General features: G+C 29.5%; 3 protein-coding genes across 3 annotated transcripts; 1 reads left to right on the forward strand and 2 right to left on the reverse strand.

Moving 5' to 3' along the window:
- Positions 1–427: 427 nt before the first annotated feature.
- LOC107065906 (uncharacterized) lies at positions 428–3271 on the reverse strand. The gene is made up of 3 exons (XM_015320003.2): positions 2820–3271; positions 1690–2629; positions 428–1606 (listed from the first exon to the last, which is right to left on the reverse strand). The coding sequence occupies exons 1-3, from the start codon at positions 2940–2942 to the stop codon at positions 486–488; spliced, it is 2184 nt and encodes a 727-aa protein (XP_015175489.2). The 5' UTR covers positions 2943–3271; the 3' UTR covers positions 428–485.
- Positions 3272–3955: 684 nt separating this feature from the next.
- LOC107065948 (UNC93-like protein MFSD11) lies at positions 3956–11593 on the forward strand. Its single transcript, XM_015320092.2, has 2 exons — positions 3956–4461; positions 9196–11593. Exons 1-2 carry the CDS (start codon positions 4369–4371, stop codon positions 10486–10488), a joined length of 1386 nt encoding a protein of 461 aa, XP_015175578.1. The 5' UTR covers positions 3956–4368; the 3' UTR covers positions 10489–11593.
- Dnah3 (dynein heavy chain 3, axonemal) lies at positions 11222–25192 on the reverse strand. Its single transcript, XM_015319930.2, is given in 14 exon segments — positions 11222–12194; positions 12264–13032; positions 13090–13247; positions 13325–18367; positions 18432–18737; positions 18809–19518; positions 19521–21029; positions 21032–22631; positions 22696–22923; positions 23016–23226; positions 23297–23659; positions 23738–24007; positions 24096–24325; positions 24434–25192. Coding segments are annotated over 14 exon segments (12237 nt in total). The 5' UTR covers positions 24977–25192; the 3' UTR covers positions 11222–11897.
- Between the last annotated feature and the right edge of the window lie 19 nt (positions 25193–25211).

Raw genomic sequence — 25211 nt, forward strand, 5'->3', positions numbered from 1 at the left:
TAAAATACACAAGTATTAATAAATGTAAAAATTTTTTATTTTATTAATACTATTTTATGTATATATATATATATATATATATATATATATATATATATATATATATAGTAATTAATAACATTGTAAAAACAAATTCCTGTACAATACTAAAATTAAAAAAAAAAAAAAGTTTTTGTAAAGAAACAAAAAATAGTATATTACTCACCTAGGGAGGTAAAGTAAGAAATATCTCAGAGTACATGTAATTGTTTACCGAGGCGAAGCCGTGGTCAACAAACATGTGCTCTGAGGCTTTCTTATTTACTGCCCATGGTGAGTATACATTTTTTCTGCTCGACGTAGGCGGAAAGCGGCAACTTCGTTTTGAACAGCGGGAGAAAAGTTGGCGCTTTTCGCCCGGAGGGAAGAAAATTAATAAACTATAAAATGTGATTATTATTTTTTTTTATATAATTAGATATTATATATTATATATATAATAATAATCACATCATGTCCCAATCTTGAATACTAGCAGTTTCATCTTTATCAGAATTAGCATTTGAAGATTCTGCCTCATTTTCTTCCGAAGGATCTTGGCTTCCTGATAATTCTGATATTGGATGTTTTGATAAATCTCTTGCAAGTAATTCCGAATCTTTATTATATTGATAATGACCTTTATATAAAGCAGGTACATTACAAAACACACATAGTACTTCTTCATATTCTTGGTCTAAGTCGGAATGATATATTTTCTTACATAGTGGGCAAGTTCGATATTTCATTGTTGTAATTTGAAGAAGGGTTAAAGCACACCTGCCTAACACATGTCCACGTGGACAGTATATAGTTTTCCAAGGTATTTCATATATCTTTTCATGGCATAGATTACATACGTCTGCTTTTAATTCGAAATGAGATGTTTTATTTAATGCTTCTCGTACATATTTTGTTGTAATTGTTTCTTCTTCTCCCTCTTCACCAGCAAGATAAATTTCTAAATACATTCTTAGCAGGTTTATAGAAGTTTCCTGATTCTTTGATAAATGTGTTTTATTCATTAAACGATCGATATATGTACATGCGCAATGAATAAAAACTAGTGAGTGAATTTCTGCTATATTTTCTTCATGTTCAATTTCTCGAACTATCTTTTTCTTTGTTAATACTTCAGTCATAAGTGACACCCATAATGATATTCTTAATTCATATAATGAAATAGATTCTAAATTGTGTGGTACTTTAGGTAACACGCTCGTTGGATCTGAAACTTTAGCAGCTTTAAGTCTGATTAATTCGAGACAATCCCAAGGTAATTTAGAATTTTTATTGCTATAATTTTGTATTATATTCACTGGATCCCATTCTTTTCCATCTATGGAACATATGTACAATATACTTGGTTCTGTTTTTACTAAATGATCAAATGTACAATAAGGACTAGTTACGGTAATTAACATGGTACAATTTGGAGAACAAGCAAGACCCAAATATTGAACACGTGTCTTAGGTAATTTATAATTTATTGGAATACTTTTTAAGTTATTTTCTTGTGTATCAAACGTATACATCATACAATTTTGTGTAGTAATTACAACACGTTCAGGAGCAATAACACTGATTCCTAAAAGTAATGATTAATAGTTTTTAAATTACTTACATTTTAATTTTTATTTTAAAAGATATTTATTAATTATATATACATACCCGAAATTGAAAATCCTTCTGTTTGTAAATAATGTGAAGACATTAATTTACCAGTTTTAGTCAAACCAAACAGTAAGATAAAATAACTTTTACAAGCAATAAATTGCATTCCATTTTCATTTTGTGAAACCATAGTTAAAGATTGGACTACGATAAGATCTGAATTATTGTAATATTTTTCTTCTCCTGTTTTCTCTAAACATTTATTATCACCAGTATAAAGAAGACCTTTGATTTGGCCATTACAACATCCAATAATAATTAAGTATTTCTTTGATTTTATAGTATACCATAATAATACATTTATTTTTGTGTTCATATTTAAATTTTCTTTAGATATCATGGTTGGTGTTACATTCTCAGTAGAATCAGTTACTTGATCAATTTTCCAAATGACTATCTCTGAACTACGAAAAGCAGTTACAAAATATGCATAACAAGTATTTTCTAATCGAAATAGTTCACTCCATGTCATTGCACAAGCTTGCAATCGTCTAAGATTTTGTTGTATGCTTGTAAAACGTGATTCTTCATGTTTACAATTAGACAAATCAGTTTTAATACTATCTTCAATCGTTTGTAACCATATAGATGATATATTACTCAAGGAATACCAATTTCTCACGTCATATAATTTATGTGCAATTTCAACAGCACCAACAGAAGTTATGATTGCAACTATGGACTTCCTAGGATGAATTAAATTTTCTGGTGACCATGATACATCAATTATCCTTGGTAACACATCAGATGCGTCATTGATTTTAGGTGCCAAAGCACCTTCCATTAAAAGTGAATATATTTCTCTACGTTTTATGTTCCATGCCAAGGATGTTACTTCATTAATAAATGCGTACGCAGGTAAAAAATCAGAAGGATATATAAAAGACCATGAAAATGTAACATCTGGTTGATGTTCCTTCATAGAAGGTATTAATTCCTACAAAGTATACATTAAATCAATTAAAAATTTCAAATGTATACTTTTATTTCATTTAATACATACATTACAATTATTAAATGTCTACTCTGTAAACATTTACAATAATATTATAAATTAAAATGAATACATTCAGAATAGAACATATACATCATATGTATTACAAATTTGTTATTAATTTTATACTTACTAATATATGAACTCCTTTTTCTGTAATAACAGATATAAAATTATTCGATGTCCATTGAATTGCATTTAATGCAGTGACCAACGGAGAAAATGGCACGTTACAAATTTCTTCTATTAATATCATATTAATTAGAAAATTTGTTTTTCTTTTTCATGCAGTAGACACAAGTTTAAATCCAATGAATAACTTTAATTTAGAATAATATATCAATTGAAAGATTAAAAAAATCATTTTTAAGTAAAATTATGTGATTATAACACGATTAGGTTAGAAATGATAGAAAAATAACATCTATATTTATGGAGGATAGAGGCAGTGAAGCTAGATCGCAGAACATTTCGACCCCTTCTCTCGAGCCCAGCAAGCCTCGCACACAACAAAATTTACGTGTCGGTTTGTCGGAAAACCGAAAGAAGCCGAGGGAAGCCGAGATAGCTGCACGACACAGGAGAAATAATACCCCCACCACGCGTCGCAGAGAAATACATGGACACAAACACATTGTTTTACACATTGTTTTACACATTGTTCAAATGTGTATTGTGTCCATGTATTTCTCCGCGATGCGTGGTGGGGGTATTATTTCTCCTCTGTCGTGTAGCTATCTCGGCTTCTCTCGGCTTCTTTCGGTTTTCCGACAAACCGACACGTAAATTTTGTTGTGTGCGAGGCTTGCTGGGCTCGAGAGAAGGGGTCGAAATGTTCCACGATCTGGCTTCACTGGGTAGAGGTTAGGAAAATCATCTCATTTGAACAAGTGTCCAGCTGTATGCTATAAATAATAGTTCAAAAACCTTCCAGAATGGCGCTGGTGTAGACAAAGGGTATAGTATGAATGTAGCAATTGTAAACGAATTGAAGTATAATATATAATTGAAGTATATTAATATTCACTAAGTAGACGTTAAAAAATGATACACAAAAAATCATTATATGTTGTTTCCTACTTTATGAGGATTTTGAAAAGCGCGCTATAACTTAGCGTAAGTTTTTCTTTCCTTGTTTATTTCTCAATCCTACTCTAATAATATTTGGCGCTTCCTTTAAAATTTACCCTGATGCTAATGTGGCGCTACCCTAATTTAATGCATTTCGACGGACACTTTTTCATATCCACAGATGATTCTCCTTACCTCTACCCACCATAGTTTAAATTCTATTAAACGAATGAAGTTAGTTTCGATATATCGTTGATGTATAATCACGTGATTTTTTTATCGATAAATAGCGGAGATGGGAGAAACGAGTTAACGACAACTTCAAGGCATATCTTATATTCAGCATATATATATGTATATATATATATATATATGTATATATATATATATATAGCAGGAAGCAAAACAAGTATGTTGTACTGTAAAACGTCACGGCATAATTTTCACTTCATTCATGCGGTGACCATCTGTGTATCGTGGTGCAGTTTTTGTTTCGGTGTAATTTAATTTTGTTAATAAACAGGCGCGAAACGTTCAATAGAAGATTTAAAATATAATATAAAAAAAAATTATCGACAATAGAAAAGTTATTTTATTAATTATCAACAATCATGGCAATTGATAAAGGTTTCCTAAATGTTTTAGTATTAAGTTTTGGTTTCATGATGGTGTTTACGGCCTTTCAAACTATGAGTAACATCGAGGTGAGTTTACCACGTGACCGTAATAATACTTGGTGGCATTTCAATTTTCTATCGCGCGTTACTATTGCGTCGTTGTTTTTCTTTTTTTTTTTACATTGAATTTTACAATTAAATATTACCTTCCATTAAATGTATATTATTATATGTTTAAATAACGATTATAATTCTCGGTATTTATTAATAGCATTTTAACGATTTGTAATTATTATTTTTTTTCATATTTTTGTTTATTTTCTCCGCATATTATATTTATATTTATATTTAATCTTTTATATTAATATATATTTTATATAGTATTTATTTAATTATTAATATATTTTATATTTAATCAAAAAATGGCGCGATATTTAAATTAAACGTAACGTTGTTCTATATTGTAAGGATCATAAAACATTTGAAAGTCATGACGAATAATTTATTTGCATCAGACTGAAATTTCTAAACACCTGTTGAACATTACGGAACGAAAGAAATAATTATTACGAAATAATATTCTGTCATATAGATGTAATGTAGTATTTAGGTCATTAAAATAATTATAAATATATAGATAGATGTTTTTCATAAATCAATTCTTTTGCTTTTATTGTTCATATAAAAATTTAAGAACTTGATGTTTTAAATAAAAGTTATAGGATATATTTAACATTTTACGTGAAAAGTTTACGTTAAAAAAATACAATTTTTTCTCACTGATGCAGTTTTATTTTTGTATTATTACTTTGTTATTTATTTATTTTTTTTATTTTATCAGTTAGAAAAGAGTATTATATACATATATTTCTAATTGTTAGAATTATATTTTATAATTGTATATATATATATATATATATATATATATATATATATATATATATATATATATATATATACGTGTGTTTACTTTGTATGTAAAGTATTAATCTTAACAAGGTACTCTTGTTATATTTATATTGCAATATAAATATAATTTTTTTTACAATCGAAGATTAAATAATTGACACTTCAAGTTTCAATTTTATTGTTTTATTTGAGAGTAATATATTTTGTAATTTTTTTGCACAAGCCTTTTTATAACAAATTAGAAAAAAAACAAAAATTGATAACTTTTATCAAACGATCAAAAGAAAACAATTGATTAGAGTCTCTTGACAATAATACATTCCATTTAAAATATCTCGAGAGAAAAATATATTTTGAAATATACTATAATTATATATATATATATATATATATATTATTTATATTATTTATATATTATTTATATATTATATTATTATTGTATTATTATTGTATTATATATTATATTATAATTATTATTATATTATATATTTATATTTTTTTTTTATATTTTATATTCAAATTATTCAGTTAAAAATTTCACTGAAACAACCACCGTTTCAACACCTAATGTATTTTAATAATAATAATAACGTAGTATAGAATCACGAATTTTTATGAATTATGTGATAACCATTATTACGGTTCTATAACTTTAGTTTGTTCCGAGAACAAGATAACTTTCTAACGTGAAATTGTTGCTGGGATAAAAGTTTAAACCAAATTTCACTATTAGCATAGTTTTACGAATATATATTCTGTTAATTTTCTAATAATTTAGTAATTGTAAAAAAAAACAAGGAGGAATATTTTTGCAATAATATTTTCAATACTTTCTATTATTCTATATACAATTATTATTAAAATTAAAAAAAAAAAAATATATATATATATATAATATTATAATTATATTTTTTTTTAATTTTATTTTATCAAAGCTAATATATATATATATATATATATATATATATAACTATTTCTCAACACTTTTCACTTCTCTAAAGTAATATTTTTAATTGCAGATATATTAGAAAAAAATATGAATTTTTAAAAAAAGGTAACCATGATAACTAACTGGATTAATTAATATCTAGTAAAAAATATTATATTGTGTCGTAATTGTGTCGTAAAATAAGATAAATGAATTAATAAGAATTTTTGTTTGATTCACTGACGTATAAAAAAACACGTGTTCTTTAACGAACCACATGTATACACATTTAATTCTATTATTTATATATATATATAGATCAAATCAATGAGAATTATTTAAACAACGAATACATGAATGGTAAATACACGAATTTTTTTTTACAAAATTACGAATTAGAAATATTCAATGTTAAAATGTTAATCACTTATGTTAATATGAAAACATTTGAATAGAATTCACGAAACACAATATAAAAGTCACACACAATATTGGTTTATATTATACTAACATTTTCTGTATAACTATAACATCCATGAAAGTAGAAATTTAGTGAGTTATATATATATATATCTAATGTCGTTCCTATTTTGATAATGATTATACAGAGATATTCAACATTCGAAAAAATCGTACACAAAACGTGAGATGTAAAAACGTTTTGATTAGAAAAATACAAACAATTCATAACATTTGTTATATTCTCAAAAGAATATATATATAAATATATATATATTGAAGTGATACTTGATATCTGAAGCACTCACGTCTCATTTTATCTTATTTTATCTTTTAAAATCCCATTTTTTCACCTAACTTTTCGATAACTTATTTAATAACTTCTTAGATAAATGTTATTTTCACAAAACTTATTGTTTTATTGTAAAATTGAATTTTATCACGATATACAAAAAGAAAATAGTCTCATTTAACAAATTATTGTTAACATTATTGTTCATTAGAACGTTGTTTTTTAATATTATTTATTAAAATTGTTCTAATTATTAAAAGTATTAATTTAAACATTAATTCTATTTTATTTTACAATGAAATTTTTATTTAAAAATTATGAATATGCGATCTTGTAAATTATGACGAGACAATTGATAATTTTACGAACGATAATGAAATAGAACAATTTTGAAAATGGTATATTTTAATAATAGGATTAACTTACGTTTTTTTTTCCATTGATAGAATAATCACATATTGTTAGATTATTTTTCTATTGATAATATATTTTTTTTTACATAGTTTTATAACTACGATAACGTTCTAATAACATAAACCGGTTAAATGGATATACCAATAATTGCATTCTCGGTATGAAAATGTCTTTATGACACATTGACCGACATTTTCTATTTAAAAAAAAAAAATAGAAAAAGAAATAGAGAATAAAATGTGAAATTAATCGATCATAAATCCAAAAAAAAAAGAAAGAACAAATTAAAATTAATAATTTGCTAGAAATTGTTTCATATAATAATTTTAACAAATTAATTTTATAAATTAAAATATAATAAATTAATAATAAATTTAAACAAATAAATATGTACGAATAGAAATATTTTATATTAAAAATTAATATTATTAAAAATATATTAAATTAATCAATTTTTGTCCCATTTAAAAATATTAAATAATATGTTTTATTATTAATACGAGAGTTAACATTTCTGATTTCTTTTATTAAAACAATGATTGCACATGTGTATAACGAATAACATTCCTCTAATCAGAAAAAGAAAATAATATTATCTGCAAAGTGACATTTTCGATCTTTTTACCGATGTACGTACGTACATATGTGTAAACGTAAACGAATGTGAATTGAAAACGTTTCTGAATGCATTTATAGTGCATTATAATGAATTTATATATATATATAATAATTATCGAGTTTGTAATTATTTTTTCTTTTTTTCCACCGATGATAGAATTATTAATAAAATAAATGGTTATTATATTAACAAAATTAATTTATATTGGTATTATTTTATCAAAGCTAAAATATATATATATATATATTTATTATCTGTAGATAGTGATATGTTTATAACGGGGGATTTAGATGCATAAGTACAAACGTTGATAGATTACTTTCTCATAGGCAAAATCATCATAGGATTCTTTATGAACAATTTACATTCCTATTAAATATATGAAATATACAACATATGAGAAACAAAATAAATATATAACAAAATTTAATATACAAATAACTTTCAATCACATTTCTATCATAATTAATATGACATATTTTATATATGATTCGATATATAGAATAAAATCAATCAGTTTTAGGGATTTTATTGTTATCTGATATTTGTACACATTTGCTAATATACGATAATCTATGAAACTTGGATATATTTAACCATTTGTATGCTGACGCGTTCTTTGTATTTCTCAATTTCAAAAATGTCGAACGCGACACCGTTATCGGTATAGAAATGAGAAGTAAAAATTCACATTCCTAATGTTTGAAAAAAAAAATAATTACAAAGTAAAATATTTTGTAATTTTCATTACAAAGCTCTTTTTTTCTACAAATTCTTTTCCTCTTTTTTTCTTACAATGAACATAAATTACAATAACGAGCAGAAATACAATCGCATTTTTCCTCGTTCAAACAATTAAACATTCCAAAAATAACAACATTACAAATTTAAACAATATAATAATGAGACAATAAAATTAAATTTTCAAATTAAAAAAAAATATATATATATATATATAAATAATTATCATACTTTCACAATTTGGCATTGACATTTTAAGAATTAGGACAACTTACAGATGATCGTGTTGAGAAATAGAAATTGTTGTCATTACAAGTCTTACATGTATAAGATGATTGTCCTAAACACGATTAGAATGTAAATAATACATATATATATATATATATATATATATATATATATATATATATCAAAGATTACATGCTATACCAATTAAAATATTTTTGTTTTGTTTTGCAGCAAACTGTCCTAGCAAGTATAAAAAAGGATGATCCTAGTTTCGACGCTGATGCATATACAAGTCTGGCGATATTGTATGCTGTATTTGCTATTTGCAACTGGTTAGCACCATCATACATATCATTGACAGGTCCTAGAGTCGCCATAGTAACCGGTTGCTGCTGTTACGTTCTCTTCATAGCGTCCTTTTTATGGCCACATCCGGCATTTCTCTATACCGTATCAGCTGTTCTCGGTGCTGGTGCAGCTTTTATATGGACAGGACATGGCCAATATCTTACAGAAAATAGCGACAATGAAACAATGTCGAGAAATTCCGGTTTGTTTTGGGCGATATTTCAATCATCACTCTTCATCGGCAACTTATTCGTTTATTTTATGTTTAGAAATGAACATATTGAACAATCTGTAAGACAAACTGTATTTATAGTGCTCATTGGTTTAGCAGTATTTGGTACAATCATTTTATCATTGTTAAGAAAAGTACCACAAAGATTTGCTCTTGGAGAAGCTGAAGGTGTGTCCAGTGCTGACAAAGAACTTAATATACCTGAACCGGCAAAAGAGAAACCTCTTTTAGCAGCTTGGTATGCTTTGAGAGACGCATTTTCTCTGTTTGTTACACCAAGAATGATTTTTCTATCCTTTACATTCATTTATACGGGTCTCCAATTGACTTTCTTTTCCGGTGTATATGCTACTAGTATAGGTTTCACTAAAGCTATGGGTGAGTCACGTAAAAGATTGATCGGTTTATCTGGTATATTTGTAGGAATCGGTGAAGTTGTTGGTGGTACGTTGTTTGGTATTTTTGGATCTAAAGTAGCAAATATTTGTAGTGGTTCACCCGTTGTTATTATTGGCTGTATCACTCATCTTTTTGCTTTTATCAGTATATTTTTAAATTTACCTAATTCAGCGTCCTTCATTGATACCGATGATAAAGGTTTCATAGAACCATCTTCTATTCTTGCTATGGCAGGTAGCCTTGCATTGGGTTTTGGTGATGCTTGTTACAACACTCAGGTTTATTCCTTACTCGGTGTTTTATTCTCGATTGAAAGTGCATCGGCATTTGCATTGTTTAAATTTTGTCAATCGGTAGCTGCAGCAGTCAGTTTTGCTTACAGTAGTAAAATTGGTTTACATTTACAATTATTTATATTACTCGTTTCTATTATTATTGGTACAACTACGTTTGTCATAGTTGAAAGAAAAGCACGAAATTCTTTAAATGAGAATCAACCTGACATAGATCCAGCGATTATCGAAGGAGTTAGTGTAGATGATTGAAGAAATTTGATTTTTATTATAGAAAATATATATTTTCGATCAAGGTGCAATTTTTGAAATGATCGTTTTATCACGATTGAATATATTTTATGCGATATCTTTTTTTTTATGATCATATTTTTTAATTAGAAGAAAAGAAAAAATATTTGTATATCGAAATATTAATACAAATGTTGACAATAATCGTTTTATTATAGTATTGAATCAACAATGGCTGTGTCGATGAAGTCGTTACATTTGTAAATACGTGAGTTTCTTTCTTATCATTATTTTTTTTATGCTTTGTCAGTTGATTCTCTTGTACTATAAATAGTAAAATTTAATAAAAAATATGTGAAAAGTAATACACACACACACGTGTATATGTATGCATTATAAATATACACGTTAGGTATAATTAATAATTCGTAATATAAAATTTGTAATTTATAAATTTTTACATTAATTAGAAATAAGTATATGAATGTTATTAAAAGTAATATTACCAATTGTTACTAACAGAAAATGGTAAATGTTCCATATATAAATTTGTTTTAATCCGATTAAGTTTAATATAATTTTCTACAAATAAAAAGACTGCAGCAGAGAGGGATCGTAATTCATATATATATGATGAACTTCCAAGAAACATTCCGATTATATTTTTTATCAGGAAAGTCGCGAAAGGAAGTTATTTTAATTTAATTTTCTTTGTAGAAAATATTTGTACGTTTGGTCATGTGAATCTGTTAAAAAAAAAAAAAAAAACAAGTTTTTCAAATATTTTCATTAAACATTCATTAAATTTTTATAGAATATAAATAATCAAACTATAATCCATCCAAAGTGTTGAATCAATAATGGTAAACAAATGCAACTATGTAAAACAAATCTAACGATGATTTAAAATCTGTAAATTAGTTCTTCAATTGTTTTTAGCTGTAATCTATTACATCTTATTACGTATTTACATAAAAATGTGTTTTTTTTGTTTTCCTTTAATGATTCAACTTGTTAGATGGATTATAAGTCCCAAGGTACTGTATTGTACATAATCAAACAAAACAATTTTAATTTCATTGTTGTTAAACTTGATTTATAAAAGAATAAAATACATAGAATTATATTTAAATTGTTTTATTCTAATATATTCTATATATATATTTTATATATACATATATTGTATTGTATCAAAGTATAAAATTAAAATAAGATGAAAAAAATGTGTCAAATTGTTGTAGATAAAAATATGTATTTATAATTAAATCGTGTTATGAAAGTACACGAAAATTATACAGTTGGTTGAAATTATTTTGCAAGGAAATACAATATTTATATTGATTCATTGTATTACCTATGTATTTCACATACCTAGTGTATCAATATTTAGAATATATCCTAAAATTAATTTTATTTTCAGGTTAAATATTTTAATCATCCAGTTGACAAAGACTAGCAACACCTCTATTTATCCAATGCGATTCATCGATCAATGTAGGAAGAGAAATATACATGACAAAGTTTGAAGAATGTCCTGTTGTTGCTAAGACACCACGTCGAGCGCTTGTTTTATAAATGGGACAATGATAAACCGATGAAAATGAAAGTTCGGTTTTTAAAGTTGGTTTCAACCAAATTATAGGCAAAGTATCAAACATAACTTTAGGTCTTGATTCATCTAACGAACTTGTTTCTCTGTTCCACCTTGCACCTTCCAAAAAAAGACCCTAAAAATAAGATCAAAATTGAATGATAAAGGAAAGAAGAAAGTTCAGGATAAGACAACATAAACGTACTTTTATATAAACACCAGTAGACGGTGATCTATCAACAGTTGTTTCAAATTTTGTAATCTCGAAATCAAATTCTATCAGATCGATAGGTATCTTATGTTTGCGTGCATGATTTTGTAAAACCCCGGTAAGGAATGATTGTGTAAAGAAAAAACCGGAGATCCAAAATATAATTGGTGCATCATTATCAATCCAATCTTGTAAAAATTGTATTCTTGCTAATAGATCATTGATATAACTTCCTAATGGTTTTAACGATGGGTACGATTTTCTATCCCACGCAGAAGGTACTTTACCAATATTCATACAAGTAAATACCTCTTCCAATTCCGGTGACATCAATACTTGACCTTTTATTGCTTTTTGTACATTTGTCAACGTACTCTTTATAACATTCGTTAACTGATTAAATTTATTTAGTTCCTGTCGTAAAACGGTATTCATACTGTTCATATACAACACGGGATATTTTTCTGCAACGTCTACCATATCAAATTGAGCTGGCATTTTTGATAATATATCAGCAGCCAGATTATACACCATTTCATCAACATCACGTTCAGCGGTTACTCCACTTATTTGTGGTTGCGTTAAAAGAGCATCAGCGAGTAATTGCATCGATTCTTGATTATCTTTTGTAATATCTGCATTATCGTGAAGACCATATACCTCAGGTGCTTGATTAATAGGTAAACTTCTTATGTAATCGATGCAACCTTCATAATCGGTATTTTCAGGCAAATGGTAAATTCCACTTGGAGAGAACGAATATCTACAAAATAAAATATGTAAAGATTTTGATAAATAAATTGATCAACAAAATATTTACTTCCTATTCGTAACGACTTCAGGATTATAAAAGTTTTTTAATAATGAATTAAGTAAACGTCTATCCTTATCATCCGTTACTCGTCCTCCATAATTGCATTCTCCTGTTAAATACAGAAGCGCATCAAATGGTATTTCCTCGTAATCGTTTAAAAACAGCTAAAAGAAAATTTAAGTAAGTTAAAATAAAAAATTTATATAACAACGTTTAGAAAATAGAATATGTTTTTTGTTACCTGCAATTGTAAAATGCTAATGCGTAAATCAGATTCATTAAATTCGTAAGGAATATTCCATCCTAGTGGTCCAAAGTTTCGTCTTTCTTGTACTACGGCATGAAAGAAACACAATGAAAACAAAAGGCTTCTCCATTCCAAAATTTTAAAACAACTATGAAAAAATTTCATGTCAGAAATAGGATCGTTCAAATAACTGCGTAATAAATTATTCTTCAAGCCCTTAGGAGGTTCGTTTGTTATTTTAACGCCATTTTGTAAAATGGAAACAGGGAATTCTTCGGATGGATAACTTGTAAGCCATAATCGAAATTTGGGATGAGTATTTTCTGGTGTAATGATTTCGTCACAAATTCTATCCAATTCTTTCATCCAAGAGACAGCAAGATGACAATTTTGTAAAATAACCCATTCACCACTTTTGATACTCTGTTTAATCATATTGGTTGCTATCGGACCTTGGCCTTGACCTAATGATATGGTCATTAGATCTTTTTTTGACAAACCATTATCCTCAGCGAATTTAATTAAACCTGCCATAGGATCAGAACCAGGAGAAAGTATAAATATCAAAGGTGTGATATTACTAGAATCGTTGTATGATCCTTGAAGATCAAATGGCGGTGGCTCGACGTAAGATTGATCCATATTTTCTATTATAAATCTTTGTATAGTTGCTATAATTTTGTCAGGTCTGATACATCGTATGATAATAAGTTTCTCAAGATTTCTACAATCCAAGTGTTCAAACGGTGTCGGTAATTTTTCTTTTTCTGGATTCGATAAGTCGTAACAATCTTTCCACATTGAAGTGTGTTGTTCTAAAGACATTTTAAAGTTTTCTATACCAGATAAAGCAGTTGCTTGCACCACTTCAGACCAGGATTTATCAGAAAGCCAAGATGGTGCTGGATTTGGATAAGGATTATCCAACGCAACACCTCCTGTTAATAAAAATGTCCATAAATCTTCGTTTAATTGTTCTTCAGCACGCATGAGACCAACGCACAGTATCAACGAGAACATCAGTTTATGTTGTTCAAAGAGTGAACGACATACATTTCTGTAGATGTTCGCTGTAAAATGAGAATTGAGATTTTTCATTCGTACATTTAAATCAGTCGATTGTTCGCTGTTGGTTATCGACATGACATAAAGATGAATAAACCATGACAATGAATATTGATACATGGGATCAACATTGCCTAATTCAGAAATGCAAAAGAAAAGTACTGAGCCATGTTTAGAAACTGGTTTGTAACCATCACGAGCCTGATCAATTTCACCTGCTGTTTTAGCAGCTGCATTTTGTTTAGCTTCGATATCTTCTGATAAAACTTTCGAAGTGGAAAGTATTTTTATTGCTGTTTCATCTTCCAATATATTTCCTTCTGAAGTTGATAAGACCTCTAATATTTTGTCTTCTATTTCTTTTAATATACGTCGATTGTTTGCACCTTCAATAATCAATTGATTCTTTTTTTCCTCAAGAATTGGCAACTCTTGTGCAACGACTATTCCTAAAAGTTGATCCTCCAAACCATGAGGTGTAATCATAAAATTTAACAATGTTACTTTAACAACTATTTCTGGTAAATAATGGGGATTCCTTAAACGAGTTGTAATGTAGAAACGAAAATTCGAGTTATATTCGAGAACATTTTCTCCAAATTTAATATACGATATGCCTCTTTGTTTATAAACGTTTTTCATTAACACTGGTTCCAATATGGCATCTATATTTTCAAGAATATTTTCCAACAAAACTGGTCTACCAAATTGCAACGCTGTTTCCACGACACTCACGTAATTAGGATCGGTGAGTTTTATAACAGATAATTTATTTTGTTTCTCCATATTCTTAACCCATTTATTAGCTTGATTTTGTGGATCTATCATAAGGGGCCATCGATCAGCATTCATTACTATAATACCATTTTCTATAGAAAAATTATCAGCGGGTAATCCATGAATCGTCCATGCTCTTATCTTCACTGGTTCACCAAGGATGTCAATCAAATTGAAATGTTTTCCACATGGAATATTTGCTTTTGTACATGATGCGTGCCATTGTGTTATAAGATCATTTCTATAATCTATGGTAAAGGCACCCAAATAAGCGACAACACCAGAAGACAACAACACATCTCCGATGACACTTTGAAGACTTGCACCAAGTGCCTGAGCTGTTTCACTCCATCTTGTTTTTTCTCCGCTTAAACCACCCAATAATTTTTCAGCTCTATCCAATTTTTGAGTACAGTGATCTATCTGATCCTCGAGTTTCTTCTTTTCTCTCATACATTCGGCAAATTCATCGTTAAGGGATTGCAATTTTTGCGTAACTTCTTGTAAAAGTGCTCTTTTAGCATTTAACATTTCCATTTGTGTTGCTAATTCAGCTTCAGCCTCGGCTAACATTGCTCTTTTCGGTGCTACAACTTTGATAACTCGATCGTAAACTTCCATAGCACGTACCCACTTGCAAAGACCTTCGCAAGCTGTCGATACCTTTTTAATTACTTCTGGCTGAAAACTTCTGTCGTTTATAAATTTATCACGAATTATTTTCATATAAGCCGGTGGTATATTATCCTTGTCGAAATATTTCAAACTATCGAGAAATTTCATGTCACCGAGCATTCGAATGGATGCTAGCCAATAATCTTCAACAATTTTACCGGTTTTGGGATCCATTACTTTTTCAGGTTTAACACCTTTCAATACACAAACAGCTTCCATGACTAATTTGACACCTGCTGGTGGACTCTTCATGGATTTGACGATAGTAATGTCTGCTGGTTTCAATGTATTTAATGCTGTTAGAGCAGCTTCTAATGCAGGTGTAGCTTCAGCCAGATCACTCTCGCAATCATCTTTAATAGCTTGAGCTGCAGCAGCAGCTTCGTTAGCCAATGCTTCATCAGCAGCTACTATTTCTTTTCTAGCTTCTACGTTGATAGTATCCTGTTCGATTCTGATCATCAGTTTGTCGCTCAACTGTGATTGCGCTACTAATTTTGGTTGCAACATTTTTAATTCCTCTTGCATGACAGCAACTTGACCTGCCGCAAAATCCAACTTTTCCAATCCGGTAACGTATCGACTTTCTTGGTTTGTAATTTGATCGACTTTCTCTCCGTAAAGTCTATACAGAGACGAGATTAATTGTAAAAAACTCGTTGGAGTTACGTAATACCTTCTATGATGATTTTTATAATAATCCTCGCTAGCCAAAGAAACACTAGTGTGAAATTCTTTACAAATGTGAACACACTTTTCTCGTAATTCAGAATCAATGTTTAAATTTTGTAACGACGTTCTGGCTACCTTTTCAAGTGCATCCTCTGGCCATAAAGTGTACCAATCTATGGTACAACAATTGATCAGAGAAGGAAACATTCTGGTTCGATTTCTAAAAGCATCACCAATGGGTGACATGGTTAGTACTATGTGAAGATTTTTCTTGATTCTTTCGATGAAAAGATTGTAAAGTGTCAATGGTGTAGTTTCTACTTTTTTACCACCCGTTTCTCGTGCTACGTTCATCATTTTTTCCAAAATCACAGCCATCTCTTCAATACCATATAAATTCGGTACATCACCAGTATTAAGAAGTATATTAATATCTTCAACGAAGGATTCATCTGTTATTTGATTATCCGCAAATAAAAATACCGTAGGTTTTCCATCACATCCTATACGTAACAAAAGTTTTCTCAAATCATCTTGCCATTCGGAATATCCATAAGTTCTAGACATTTCAACTTGATACAACGTATACTCCGACATACTAGTAGCTAATTTCGTACACGAATTTCTACCCGAACCACCAATTCCAACGAGCATAGCATGACCCTTATCTTGTAACAAAACTCGAGAAATACGAGAAATATGTTCAACGGCAAATCTAAAAAGAACCAATGACATAGGTGTTCTCGATATCATATTGTATTCGTTCAAATAATAATCCATTTTCTTATTCAAATCTTCTAAATTTGTTACTTCGTCATAAATCTTAGGATCAGCATCGGGTTCCATATAATTGCCGAAAAATAAATCACGAATATGAGTACTCTTTATGATTGTTTCGTCATCTTGTAAAAAACTGGCAAGAACTTTTTCCAATGGTTGACGCAAGTGTTCATAACATGTATTTTTTACCATGTTGAAAAGCATTTCACGATCATCGTCATCGACAAGTCTGTCATGAAAAACTCTATACACTTCGTGTATCCATAATCTAATGAGTTTATCAGGATCTCTCATTCTAACTGCTGGTACCAATAAAATACCTCCTATCACTCGACTAAAATCTCTCAGATTAAAGGTGTAATGACTTTTAGCAGGTGTAGGTAAAAATCTTTCGATAGCTGTGAGAAATATATCCATAGTAGCATTGACAACCATTTTTCCTAATCGAGAAACTTCCGATACGAAACCTTTAGCAAAATGCCATTCAAGAATTGATGTGAAAATTTTACTCAATGTACCTTCTTCGAAAAATTCTATACCAATGATATGCATGTGACGTGTAAGTCGATGAGTAACAACATTGGAACCACCTCCTGGTGGTAACATAGCTGCGATTAATAAAATATCAACTAAATATAATGTACTCGTTTCTTTTGGATCAAACCAATAACCATGATCTATGAATTGACGTAATAGTTCAATGGGTGGTTGTGCTCCATATGTTTCTTTTTGTGGCATACTCATGTCATCGACAAAGAGCACACACTTTTTACCCATAGCTGGCCCATAAACTCCTTTTCTTCTTCTATCTAACTTGGACATCACAATTTCTTGAGTTTGCGATGCACTTGTACGAGCACTAAAGTTTATAACATTTTCAATGTGTTGTTCACGTGGTAATTCTTCTAAATAATTGAGAATTATCGCTGATTTACCAGTACCAGTTGGACCTACAAATAATATCGGTACATTTTTGTGTAAAAAATTTTTAATAAAAAATCGTTGCATAGAAACTTGAGTAGTTTGAATAATGAGCTCGCTTGCTTTAGCATTTGCTGGTATAGGTACCTGAAAATAAGTTAATATTTTTTTAAATATTAAAAGCATACAATTAAAAAAAGTATTTTCATACTTGTGCCATAGTATCCATCCATGATATCCAACATCCATTATTTTTTTTATCATAGACCCAATCATAAATAGTATCCCTGTCGGGAAACAGTTGTTGTTTCGTCAACTTAAATGCTTTTGGTCTTGGATATTTATCTACATTACCGAGTAATAATTTACGAAAATAGGAATCAAATATTTTCCTACTATTTCTGGTTAATGTTGAACAAATACCCCAAATAATGCAGAATAATAGCACACATTGCAACCACAGCGTACTAACTTGAGTCTCTTCTTCTAGCATTATAGTCAAGAGCCTTGTTAGCGACTAATAATCATAATATATATTTAATTTTACTTTTTTTTGTATTATCAATAATGTAACTATATTATAATTACCAAAAACATATGAAGTTCTGACGTATCGATGAATGTCGTGCAGTTATATTTAATAAAAGTTAAAACCGGTTCTATCAACCATTCGATTATTTCAACAATAAGCTCGAATTGTTCTAAGAGTAATTTTTCTTTGAGATATTTTTTGTAAGATTCAAAGAGTGGTATCCAACCAAGCTGAGAAGGTTCCATGTAGATCATTCCGCACCTGCTAACGGTGGCTGGTGATGCATGTTCTAAATCAGCTGGCTCGAATATCATGTTCATTTTGTTGGACATTTGAATAATTTCACCAGACATTAAACAAAGCTTTTTATTGTCGTCCAATACTGTGTTCATACTTTCAATCCATATTGCATCAACTGGCCCATCGAAGACAATCCATTTTCGTTCAAGGGATAAAGATTGTGCAAATTCACGAAAAGTATTAGCAAGTACACCGTCATTCCATTCATGAGACACCGGATCAAAGCTACCATACAATTGATCAATCGTAATAGCTTTTGGATTGATTATTTTATAAATTGTTTTAAATTCTCTCATGGTGGCTCTTCTTATTCCAGCTAATTCACCCAATGATTCTGCCAATGTTTGATATGCTTGAGTTTTACCTCCTAATGCACTACCAACGATCATTAATCCATGACGTACTAATATCATTTCATAAATCTGAATGATTTTTTCAATGTACCAAGAAGTAGCTTGAAGATTTTTTTCTCTAAACTAATATTGAGACGATCTATAAGTTCTCCACGATCAGGTTGAGGTAAGGTAATACCTGGAAATAGATCGGTATATATTCCATTGAACAAAGGTACATCTTGTGCTAAGAATTTTGGAAGATTAACGTCAACGATCGCTCGCAGAACTATGACGGATTCATCTCGTGTTGGATGTTTCAATTTCAGATTGCCAGCAGCGGTAAGTACAGTCTTTACTGCACGCATACCATAATCGTAATGATTTTGTGAACTCAATTGTTCCGAACACAACTTATATGTATGAACTATTTTCTCAGCAAGATTTTTAGCATCAGTAAAACCATAAGAATAAAGAGTAATTTCTCCAATCATAGCGTAATCTGGTACCATCATTGCAACTGTTCGAAATAACACCTTCAAATTGTCTGGTAATTCTTGACGTCCAGCGTAACCAGGATTCATCGTAATGATAACGTAACAAGTAGGATTTAATTTAATCTCAGTACCTTCGCATATGAACTTTTCTAATTTCATACTTATCGCCATCTGTATGGACAAAATTTGTTGAGCAATAACGGAAAGTACCTCGAGTTCTATACGATTAAATTCATCGAAGCATGCCCAAGCACCAGATTGTGCTATACCCTTGAAAAATTTCCCCATTGCTTTATAATCAAGACCTTCGGAACAATTGAAGACTACGCATTGTTTGGCCACTGCTTTAGCCAAATCTTTTGCAGTTTCAGTTTTTCCCGTTCCAGCTGGACCTTCCGGTGATCCACCTAAGTTTAACTTCAATGCACCCATAAGTGTTCTGTAGCAACGATCCGTCAAAGGTGTAATTACTAAACGCGATGTATTTCCAAGATACTCGAAAGCATATTGAACTTCAGTAGTAACCATCGCAACTGTGATACTGTTGTTGATCCAATAATAACGTAATTGTGATATCCAATTAAAATCCATTACGTTTTTAACATTTTCTTGAACGAGCAAATTGACTATGTCTCTCGCGTGAACATCTATCACGATCAAAACATTTAAAGTTATCCTAGCACCTGGATCCAATTTGCCTCTAACAAGAGCCACAGTATTTTTTATTTGATTTCCGCATTTCTTCAAATAATCCGCCGTGTATTGGTTTTCGAATGATTCGCATACTTCGTTGGTCCAGTGAATCTGACTGCAGCAAATAATTATTTGACCTGGCCAAGACAATATCCATTCTTCGCGAACACTTTCGAAATATGAAATTATACTTTCCTCTGCTATATCACGAAGAGAAGCTATCATGAGTTCTTCTACTTGACACAACCATCTTTCAACCATGCCTTTTGCATCAGCAGGATAAATCTTTCCACTAAATGGTATATATTCTTCCTCGCGTGATAACATCCCAATTATTTCTTCATCTTTAGTGAAACGTAACTTGCTTATACCTTCAAAACATTTTTTCAAATGTGGCTGTACTCTTTGTGGATCTTTCGTTTCCGAAAGAATCTCCAACAACTCGTCGTTAGACAAAAGAAAAATCTTGGAAAGAACAAACGTTTCTTTTCCAAATACTCGTTTAAACCTTTTTGTATTTCTTCCAATAAAGTATTGCAAAGCTTAAATTCTTGCAACATATTTGGCATATCAGTAGCATCGATAACTCTTTTATTGTTTGTCACATATATCATAATGTTACGCCAAATTTTGTCAATTCGTCGGAAATTTTTAGCCTCTGTTGGCATTTGACGCATGATATCCTCGCTACTGAATATCGGTTCAAGATACATCCAAGTAGCTTGACACATCAACCATTGATCGATAATGTCTTGCATCATGATTAATTTATCCTCCCAAACTTGCATATCATCTTCGAGAGCTTTCACAAAAGCTGAACCTCTCATTGTCTGAACTTTTAATATATGATCATCCAATAACACCTGTATATCATCTACCGCTGTCAATATGTTTACACCAGTATCCCGATACAATATTAATTCAAAGTATATCTCAGCCCATTCGCTTTTCATCTTTTGCAGGTTTTTCAACAATGTGTGTTCTTTAACAGCAGATGACGAAATTTCTTCAAGTTTTTCAATATGGACAGATAAACCGTGTTCAATCATATCAGAAAGACAACTGGTATCCGTGGGTTTTACAGATACTTTAACAATTTGACTGATTTGTTCCCAATGTCGAGCTTCCAATCCAGGAGTACAAATTGTTTGAAGAACTGGAATAAATTGTTTAAATTTTTCAACTTTGGCACGTACCATTTCAGCTACTCGTCTTGCACCAGGAATATCACTGAAAACCCGTGACAATTTGTAAAGTGTTCTCCAAATTTCTTCAACCTCGTCGCGAATCTCATCAGCGTCAAGTCCAACGAACGGCCCGTAAAACCATTTTTCGTAATTCTTGTGAAAATTCAATGCTATGTGCCATAATTTATCAAAGACATCTACAATGGATGACATAGATGGTATCATCATGTATGGACTTAATTCCATATCCAGAAGAGTTTCTTCTTCATTGATTTCTTCCGCTTCTTTTCTAATATCTGCCATGTCCTTTGACAATTTTTCAACCTCTTCGGTTGCTTGTTCCATTTCTTCTATAGTCAATACAGGTGGATCCTTTCTTTTGAATATTTCGATTTCTTTTTGCATAGTATTTATTTTTTTCTCAAAATTATCTCGTCTAGTTCGTAATACACCCTCAAGAAATTCTTTCCTCATGTTCAACCTGATTGTAGCTAAATCCATTATAGTGTCCATTTCTTTTGGCCACGTGATAGTACGTGAATTCAATTGAATATCTTCATCAGTCAATGGTTGATGATTAAAAAGAAATATTGTCAAATCTGCAGAACGTGTCAATCGACTCCTTAAATTGAACATCGTCGAATCTCGACTTTCGCAAAGATAATTATAAAGTTCAACAACTTCCTGCGTAGTTTCTGGCATCTTTGAAATATTTTCTGCTATTTCATCAAAGATAGAACACAATTCATGATTGTTCGATCTTAATTCATTTGCAAAATGATCACAAATTTGTGAACGTAATTCATGAAGTATTTGTCTCATGGTATCGTTTACAATAGAACAATCAATTTCAATCATATTCAATGATATCTAAATGGAACAAAAATAATTATTTAAATAATATCATTAAAATCTTATTTTGTTTTGAATATACCTTGCATTGAAACATAGATATTTCTTTGCTTAAATTGTCGTAAGAGTTGATCCTTTGTTCGAACTCTTTTAAAAATGGAAATGGTTCAATACTAAAGAAATCATTTAAATTCTTCTGTGCTGTGCCATCTGTTATATATAATAAATCTTCATAACGTTTAAGATATTCTTGTGGGCCAGCGACATGTGCACCAACCGTATCTAATGTATCGGTAATTAACAACAACACCTGCATACATAAATGTATATAAAATATATATATAGATATATATTTCACTTACATGAATATTCTATTAATTTGTTTCATGTATTTAATATCACCTCGTCTTCATGTCGTGATATTGAGAACAGAAAACCTTTTTGTTCCAATTCAGGAAATAAAATCACTTCGATTTTGGGTAAAATCATAGCAACGTTCAGAATTTTATCAAAACATCTCGAAATGATTGCACGTATATCCAAAATACTTGGTTTACAAAACAAATTTTTTGTTCCAATTTCAACTTCTACGTTCACTGTTATGAAAGGAGGTCTAAAATGTAAATTATATCGCATTACTAGTACTAATTAAACTATAAATTGACGAACAAAATCATGTTTACTTAATAAACATCAAATCCTTATAATCTCCTTCAAAATAATTTCCTGTTTTATATTGCATCAGAAAATTTCTAAAATTTCGTATAGTTTTCATTATCATAATTCTTAATTGTTTTGATAATAAAGAATTAACTGCACGAAAATATTTTTCTATTAGACTCGTTGATGTGTGTTGTCCTTTTTCAAAAAGTCCCGACCAAGCATATTTTTTCTCAAGAAAAATATCAGCTACATCGGCCAACCATTTATTTGTAAATATATCAACAGCATTTTCACACAATTCATTTATTTTTGGTTCAATTTCCGTGACTACCACTGGAAACGTTCCTAAGTCTTGAATGTTAAAAATCGTTGTGTTATAGTATCTGAGAAAAATGATATCCTTACAATAATAAAATTAATCAATATTTAATAATATTTATATATATACTTAAAAAACTAACTTGGTAAACCATAAATCACGAATATCTATCAATATCTCGTTCGTTATAAAAAGATTATATTCCATAAAATGATCAGATAAAATTTTATATTGATGCCACGGTACTGGAGCACGAATTATTAAAACAGGAAATTCCATGGGCATTGTTTCAATAAGTAAACGTTTTCTTTCATCAACATCTAAAAGAATATAATCAACTATGGAATAACGAAGACTCTTTTTATAATCATCGATTATTTCCCCTTCTAATTTGTGAATGATTCTGTCAAAACTGAAAGAAAATTTGTTAAAATTAGACGAAACCATTAGTAGCACTCATTGTTTATCATAAACAATTGTAATAAACAATAGAGATTTACTCTTTACGTTTCCTTAATTTACCAACGAGTAATTTTCTTGCATTTTCGATATTACTATAATCATATGGTTCTAAATGATAATCGGCAATACATTCGTTTCTTAAATAAAAAAGTCTTTGAACATCTTCGTCTCTAATTTGTTGATTTTGTTCTCTTTCAACCTGAATCATCAATTCTTCTAATTGATCTTCAATTGATCTTGGCATCTCTGCTTCTTTACTTCGCATACTCTGTAATGTTTGTTGTTACTTCGATTATAAATATTAATTAATATTATAGATTTAATAATAAATAACTTAATGAAACAATATTGTTAATAATATATGAAATATGTATACTTCTTCTTCAAGCATTATTTTCTTCAATTTATCTTTTCTTTTTTTCATTAATAATTCTTTATTCTGAATATTTTGATTAGCTTCTTTCTTAGCTTTTTTATGTAACCATGTACCATCTGCCAAATCTTTTAAATTAATAATATTATCTGAAAGAAAATGTTGTTCTTCTTCATCCTTTCCTACTCTTTTTCGTCGTTTCTCTTCTTTGTAGAATTCAATGTATTCACGTGGTGGCATCCTTAATTTATTTTCAACTCCAAATGGTAAACATTTTGATGGTTTTTTTTTCCTTGTTATAGTATTAACACGATACTGTGCTGAAGTAGGAGTAAATATACTTCCTATTCCTTCACTTGGTTTTGTATAACAAAACCAAAATTTGTAAGGTACGGCTTTCGTCCATGATTGATCTTCTAATAGTTTTGGATATTTAACATATTCTAATGCATTAGTTACTTCTGTTGTTGAGTTTGTACAATCTTCCATTACTGGCATCCATGGTATATTTGGAAGTATGTTACAATCAGATCTTTTATTCGTCATTTTTTATCTATTCATTATAAAAAAGTAACTTAATGTTTAAATTTAACATTCGGATGCCAGCTAAGACAAATTTTTCATGAAAAATAAGATACAGTTTTATAAAATAATTACACTAAACAATTAAATGTTTGATTCAAATTTATAATTATGATACCTCACAATCTATGAACTTTGGAATAATCGAACACTCGTGTTTACGAAGTAACCATAGTGATAATATAATAAGTACACGAAG

Source organism: Polistes dominula, unplaced genomic scaffold (genome assembly GCF_049000335.1).
Source record: "Polistes dominula isolate Pdom_NZ unplaced genomic scaffold, Pdom_raw_medaka contig_77, whole genome shotgun sequence".
NCBI classification, from domain to species: domain Eukaryota; kingdom Metazoa; phylum Arthropoda; class Insecta; order Hymenoptera; family Vespidae; genus Polistes; species Polistes dominula.

Excerpts from the sequence above, each read along its gene's own strand:
- LOC107065906 (XM_015320003.2), bottom strand. The coding sequence starts at position 2,942 with ATGATATTAATAGAAGAAATTTGTAACGTGCCATTTTCTCCGTTGGTC. Across the intron at positions 2,630-2,819 it reads AAAAAGGAGTTCATATATTA|GAATTAATACCTTCTATGAA; the intron begins GTAAGTATAAAA and ends TATACTTTGTAG. Across the intron at positions 1,607-1,689 it reads AGAAGGATTTTCAATTTCGG|GAATCAGTGTTATTGCTCCT; the intron begins GTATGTATATAT and ends CATTACTTTTAG.
- LOC107065948 (XM_015320092.2), top strand. The coding sequence starts at position 4,369 with ATGGCAATTGATAAAGGTTTCCTAAATGTTTTAGTATTAAGTTTTGGT. Across the intron at positions 4,462-9,195 it reads AAACTATGAGTAACATCGAG|CAAACTGTCCTAGCAAGTAT; the intron begins GTGAGTTTACCA and ends TTTGTTTTGCAG.